This window comes from Montipora foliosa, chromosome 11 (genome assembly GCF_036669935.1).
Source record: "Montipora foliosa isolate CH-2021 chromosome 11, ASM3666993v2, whole genome shotgun sequence".
In the NCBI taxonomy this organism is placed as follows: domain Eukaryota; kingdom Metazoa; phylum Cnidaria; class Anthozoa; order Scleractinia; family Acroporidae; genus Montipora; species Montipora foliosa.
This window is the reverse complement of record NC_090879.1, coordinates 51,766,342-51,773,841: the sequence shown is the minus strand read 5'-3', so window position 1 is coordinate 51,773,841 and position 7,500 is coordinate 51,766,342. Positions and strand designations below refer to the sequence as shown.

General features: G+C 36.6%; 1 protein-coding gene across 1 annotated transcript in view; it reads left to right on the top strand.

The window, feature by feature from the left end:
- The first annotated feature begins 2,152 nt into the window (after nt 1-2,152).
- LOC137977824 (transmembrane protein 116-like) overlaps nt 2,153-7,500 on the top strand; it is a 27,249-nt gene continuing 21,901 nt past the window's right edge. Inside the window, exons 1-3 of the mRNA XM_068825165.1 lie at nt 2,153-2,416; nt 4,943-4,989; nt 6,414-6,477. Coding sequence (XP_068681266.1) covers nt 2,330-2,416; nt 4,943-4,989; nt 6,414-6,477 — 198 coding nt within the window. The 5' untranslated portion in view covers nt 2,153-2,329. The remainder of the gene's footprint in view (nt 2,417-4,942; nt 4,990-6,413; nt 6,478-7,500) is intronic.

Genomic DNA, 7,500 nt, shown 5'->3' with positions numbered 1-7,500 from the left:
ACGGTGCTACGCTTCGGCGATCACGGAACAATAGAAATGATGGGAGTTGATGGCTTAAAGGTTTGACTAGTTGCAAACTTCGTGCAAGAACTCCCAGTAACACGCAACAACTTGCAACAAGGTTAGCAAACGGACGCAACATGGAGCGGTTTTCAAATGAGTGTCGTAAAACCAAAACCAAAGTAATTACTTTGGCCAATCAAAAAGGACGGACACAATCTGTTATACCAATCAAAACTGGAAGTAATTACACGTAGCCGTCACAAAGCGCGGGAACATGTGCACGCGCGAGCCACGATTGGTTTTGGTTTCACTTCTGATTGGTCTTGAAAAAATGGAGTAAGAGAACTTTGAACCTTCCTTCCTTCCTTCCTTCCTTGAGTCAGCCCTCAATAGAAGGTGAGCCAATCACTGAATGAAGTAATGCAAAACCAAAGCAATTCGCGAATTACTTTCGACACTCAATTGAAAACCGCTCTATAACACCAAGAGTCCTCTTTATAACACCTAACAATGTTGGTCCACAGTGGGAGATTTAGCGGTACCCTTTAGGGTATTGACAGGAGACATTTGACAATTAACTAATTTTTAATTTTGTCTAATTAAACCTCTTAAGGGTTAAAACAATTCCATGCCACGCCCACAAGACGGGATCTTGGTACCTCTTACGGGTTCATTTTAAAATTTCCGACAACCAGCCCCGTATGTATGTGTGTATGTATGTATGTATGTATGTATGTATGTATGTATGTATGTATGTATGTATGTATGTATGTATGTATGTATGTATGTATGTATGTATGTATGTATGTATGTATGTATGTATGTATGTAAATCTTTATTTAAACACGGAAAATCATCAGTTAAGCTTAAGTTAAAAGCTAAAACTAATTACAACTGCTTTACTTGATTGCCGTGTGGGAATCCGATATATCAGCTACCTTCTTGATATTTCGCTTAAAATGCTCAACGTATGCAGCATTTTTTAAGTTTTTGGGCAAGTTATTCCCGTCCTTTGTATATGGAATTCCCCCCCCCCCCCCCCCCCCGGGGGGGCCGCATAGTAGTGACAACTGAGACAACCGGTGTCTATTTTTTCTCCTTGGTCTGCCTCTAGCACGGACAACTTCCACATATCCTTCCAGAAACAACTTGTGGAGCTCACTTGTGCTGTTCCTTCTCAAAACATGCATATGTCCAATGCTACATCAATAGTTTCACTTTCTTAGTTGTCACATGCTGTGCTTGAGCCGTTATCCTCTATACTGCTTGTTCCAAGACTCCCATCAGGTCAGCTGATCCGCAAGATTCTTCTATACCACCACGCTTCAAAGGTATAGCGGGGGAGGGGGGGGGGGGGGGGGGGAGGGGCTTCAAGTCCTCACTGGATCACTTACCCGGATCACTCGATCAATAGGTTGTTAAATTTCGGGTTTCATTCGGGCGGCCGTAATTGGTGTATGCAGATGACTCCTGGTGTACGAATGTGCTAGAAACGGAAGCGCCAAGCGCAAGTGTCGCAGGTCGCTGTTATTTTATTAGTTTTAGGGGTAGTTCTGAATTTTCCATTGAGTTATCAAAATTAAAGTCTTAAAAGTCGTAGTAGAATATATATCCCACTGCTCTACATTTCATCAATGATATGTCTCACAGATACTTTGATTTTCCATTGTCCGTTTGTTAAAAGCCCATGCCGTTCACAGCTACAGCTAAAAACTGAGGAAACGTAACTCTCCAAATAGTTTATTCTTGAAACTCAGGTGGAGATTGCGTTGGAGGAACTCTTTGCATTCTCAGAACTTGGCCTTGGCCATGTTATCTCTCCTTCAACAGGCGCTTACTCACAGGAAAATCAGAACGGATCTAATCAAATTTTGATGTTTGCAGATGAGAAGGGAACACTGAGACTCCCAGAGGAAACAAACTCAAATAACATGATCGAACCCTGGATACACATTGCTTCCCCGAAAGTCTTTCAGCATTCAGTTTCGTCATTTTTGTCTGTCTTTTAACAAATCGCAACGAAGATATTTTAAGATATTTTCAACAAAGTGTTGATTATTTTTATTCCTCGTAGAGTTCATGCACACAGCACGCGCCATGCTATTGATTTGCGAGATAGACTGGTAACTAACAAATAGGGAAACAAAATATGAAAATGTTGATGTGAAGATAGAGAAAGGTTATTGTGTTGACGTTTATACGTAACGAGATGAAACTGAAAAAATATCGGATATGAAGCAAACCTAACCAGGCTCTTTCATATGGTCATCTCCAGATGACTGTACGATAGTTTGGTGGGAATTTGTTCAACCAAATCGCCTCAAACATGGATGGTGGGTCCCCTACAAACTCGACAATGCCTCTTGTGATTTCTTCAATCACATGCCTCTTCACTGACGACAGCCACCAAAAGGTATTGATCTGAATCAAGAAGCTCTTTCCTAACAAAGTTTTTAATCCATTCCCAAATTAAGTTTTTACATACCGGACTGAAATGGCGCGAGACAGAAGAACCATTGTTTTGAGAAATTTCTGATTAGGTGTTTGTTGTAAACTTATTGGCTTCGTTCTTTTGTTTTATGGACATTAATTATTTCGGATCCGGTATATGAAAGACAAATTTGAGAAAAGGCCTTTATATTAAAAACTACTTAGTTAGCATAATTAGTATCGTGGTGTTTTTTAATTGCTTAAATTTAATACAAATTTGGAAAAACGGTCACTGATTAATGCCTAATTGCTTTATTAGTCTTCGTGTTTCTTGATTTTTGCTCAATACACAGCTAGATTTTTTCCCATAAGAAAGTTAGTTTATTATCATGTGACATGGCAATGTTTTTGTTCCACCTTTTTCTATACTCAACCCCCCAACCTCACGATGGTAGACATTAAATCGTAGTTCGCCTTTTTCAAGTCAGCCTCCTTGGTACATAAATTCTGAAGAGTTGATATTTTGTTAGCAAAGAGTTGAAATATCTGCATGCCTTTTTCAGAGGTGCCAACCTATGGAGATCTAAAATCTGGAGATTTTTTCCATCTGGTCTCCCCACCCCTCCCCCCTCGATCAACCTATCCACTCCCCCTTCCCTCCTCCCCCCTCCTCTCCCCTCCCCTCCTAAACGCACCCACTCATCCCCTAGCAGCTCCTTCAGAATACAAGAATATTCTGCCGCCATTGTGAATTTGCGGGAAACAGGGTACTTATTCTATCAATGTGTGTTTGAAACTCAGAGATGAAGAAATACATTAAGAAACAATGAAACGAGTCTGAAAACATCGATTTTTTTTAAACTTGGGGATGCAATTTGAGTCTAGAATGGAGAAACGTCTGTGAAAGGTTCGAAGTCGTTTTTATCTGGGAGATTTAATGACCCGTACAGGATGCCGGGAGATTCGTTCCATATCCGGGAGACTCCCGGATAATCCGGGAGAGTTGGCACGTATGCTTTTTTGCCATCCTTAGTGGGTTGTCAAATGTGAAAAATTGAATGGAATGACACATGGTCTGCTAATTAATTTTTAGGAGGTTTTTTTAATGAACAATTCTGTTGTTTCACGAATGTAGACTATCTACTATTAGTATCACCCAACTAGTGGACTTATTTGCATATCCTGCATTATCATTGGCTACGCTACTAATAGTCCTGGAGTAGCGAAAAGCGTGACGCTTTCTTTCGTTTAATTCCCAATTAACTATTTCTTTAACTTGCATTTGCTAACTTTATTATTGTCTTTTTTGTCCAACTAGTTGGGTGATACTAAAACAATTGGACCCTTCGCCCTCAAGGGCCACGGGTCAATAGCCCATTCGGCTTTGCCTTGTGGGCTATTGACCCGTAGCCTGCAAGGGCTACGGGTCTAATTGTTAACTTAAGTCACCTACTGGAATCTTTTAGGGAGAAAACTTTAAGAGGCTGAAATTTGTTTAGGAAAGAATATTGGCCAACTTAGAATTTCCACAGGAATAAAGGACCTGTCAGATTGAAGGGGGTTGATTTCAGACTCCATGAAAGAGATATTATTTTATAATCGTAGTTCTCAATTCGACCCATAACACCGTTGTCACTGGTAAGTGTCACTGATTTAAAACCAGCTTGATCACCAGATCAGTGTATCAATCACTTGCAGTGTTATGGCTGAAAATGGTACGTACGGCAACGGCTATCAATTGAAACTTCTATAGAGAACCCTGATAATCAACAAATAATAAACAATTATTGGATGAGGTTTTTGTGATATCCAGAAAAATCAGCATTGATTATTCTAGATATCACAAAAACTGAATCTAATAATATTATTGTTTTATTATTCATTGTACAAAAAAAAATGGTCACGACATTGAGTGGAACTGGTAATAATTATTTATTTGTCAACAAGTAAACATATACAAATCAGCGGCACATAATTCGATTGACAAAAAATTTTAAGCATTAGACAATATGTGAAAAATTGAAAAAAAGCTTGATGAGAAAGTAAATAGCAGTAAGTAAGTAACTGAAGAAAACAAACCTGGAAGTCATTTTTTGGCTTCTTCACTGACCGCAAGCAACAGAAAGCGTGCGAACTTGACATGATTACCCTTAGAAATCATGCACTGCGACCATAAATGACATGATAACCCGTGACCTTGAGTGAGCTTGACATGATAACTGTATAATCTGCAGTTATGACGTCACAGGTGCTGATTTCGAAAATTCACTGTTACGCTTTCGGCCAATCAGAAAAGAGATAGTGAGTTCAATGTATAATAATAACTATAATTTGTTGATTGAAAATATCGAATAAATATTGACATGAATTAATAACTATACAGGTATATCAATGCGAATAATTACTATTCATTTTCAGGCCACCATGATAAACAACTTTATCAATTGTGGTCATTAATATTATTAAATTATAATAATTAATTGTTCTTATCTTTGATTTCTTATTATAGAAAAAAACCATCATTGCCATTATTCATGTTTTGACATCATCCTTAAGGTACTGTCCATGCCTCCTTAAAAGGCTTATTTATAAATAATTTATTGTAATAATAATAATAATAATAATAATAATAATAATAATAATAATAATAATAATAATAATAATAAAGTAACTGGTTGTAAACACCTCCTACCATTCATGATGGAAGGTCTGGGACTCTCCTACAGAAAATTCATAAAAAAGGTTATACTAGGAGGTAATATCTTGAGGTATTTTATAAAATGCCCTGTAAATTATGTAATTTATTAAATAATTATGGCAAAAAGTTAGGGAATCACAACTTTTCAAAATTTATGCACAATTTTTTAAAATCCTTTGAAGAGAGGAAGTATTACTTCTCAAGAGCTCCCAAAAAAACACTTCTAAAGAAAGATGCCATTATGTTTGATTGGCACCCTTGCAACTTCTGTCAACTAAAGCCTCTGGTATTTAAAAACGCGATGGATGCTGATGTCATTTGGAGTCACTGTTGTCCTCAGTATTATTATTATTATTATTATTATTATTACTGTTAGTAGCTAGTGAAATGTCATGAGCTGCTGGCCTATTTTGACACACTTAGTTATTAACTCTGGGCCCAGGATTAGCGTTAACTTTTGTTTCATGTTTTCAAATAATTTTTGGTGAAAGTTTCCTTTGCCTTTCTTTGTTTTTCAAGATTGACTTCTTCTAATGTAAGGTTTTGCTGAATATCAGCGTGGAACAAGTTCATTTGGAAGTAGAAAAATAAACCCCTTGGGTAATTTTTAATCTGGGATTAGCATTACCGGTAATCGCGGCTTTTGAACAACTGAGCCCTGGACTACAAACTCAAGTTCTTATAAATAAATCCCTTTTCTGCTCCTTTTTTCCATTGATTTGGCAAATATCATAATATCACAATCACTGCATAACAATTATTGTTATGCAGTGATTGGTTTAAAAATGTTGCACACAACTCAAACTCACCCAATTTTGATACATATTTAATTTAAACTAAAAGGTAAACATGATTTTCTGGCTTCATGGAATAAAGGGGTTTACCTGAGTTTATTCCTTGAGCCTCAAGGATATGCATGCCTTTCGCCAAAGACTGAATTTCAATAATATCTACATGTAAATCGGGCTATTAGAGGGAAAAGTCTTATTTTATAAAAACCAAGTGTGCATGATTCCCTAGCTCATATTCATTTTCCAGCAGTTGTCTTGAATGTATTTCATTTTTCTGTGACTGTCGTTATGAGCCAGAGTAATTTAAACTATCTCTTGATTTGGAAAACTGATCAGTTCTAATATGTCTTGAAAATAGTGTAGTACTGTAGTAATTTGCCTGATTTGCATGTACAGTGTATTGAATTAAATTTATGAAATTTTATCTCTTCAGTAAAAAGAGACTGGACTTTTTTTTTTTGTTAAAAATCTTTTCATTACTCTTGCAATAGTATTCTAGGGTCAAGTTCAGTGCTGATTTATGCAATTTTTAAGAAGACTGTGAGAAGTCCAGAGGTAATTAAGTCATTCCTTCGGATTAAAAGAATATGTCAATCTAGAGCACAATTCATGTCTGATTCATTTTGTGGTCATCAATCAACTTTTCACTTCCAAAATAACTATGATAACTATTTTACGTATTCTTTGACCCTGCATTGGATATTATGTATTAAATAGCTAACAAGTCTCAATTGAGAACTAATTTAATAATATTGTTTTAATTTAAACAATGTGCGCTATGATTGGCTAATTTAGCAGGCTGTATTCTACAGTACAGCTCTCTAACTTTGAAATGTTGATGTAACATTTTCTTGCAAGTTTTTTATGTTGTTAATGTTAAATAAACTTGTAAAAGTGTTTGAATCTTGCAAGCAATGTTTTTCAAAAAGTCAAGAAGGTAAGGTGCCATCCACACATGTATATCCGGGTATTAATCCACAACTTTTTCTTTCCAAATTAAAAAATATCCTCTTTGGAGAGCATATTCAAAAAGTTCCAGATTCACCAGCGAATTTGTGGGATACTTGTGGACAGAAGGTGACTATCCGGAAAGAAAAAGTTGCAGATTCAAAAATGTCGGGATGCGCGTGGACGGGGGCCTAAGTTCGTTTTTCGAGATTTATGGCCTATGCGCTTCATGCTTGTGCCATAAATCAAAGGAGAAAAAAATTCAGTTCGTAACTTACAGTATGGACCTCAAACTCGGTTAGTAAGAGGTGTCTATTACTTGAAATATGCCATTCATGTGTGCATACGGCAGCCATTGGATTCCTAAATTACAAAAATGTGGGAATCAAAATCTGGTCTCATTTTGTGGTAATGGTTTATCTTAGTTTTGTTGTGGTTAAAAACACAGTGGCAGCTAAAATAAGCGAAGGGGATGTATTTTGTCTATTTTTTTGTCAATTGAAGTAACCTCGCCACAAAACTCCAGTAAGAATATAAAAGATATTTAATTTTATAATTGAGTGCTTTTTGGTTCCTTTTATTTTTAATCTTTCAACAGAATTCATCTCTGTGTAAAACGGAAGCTCAGCG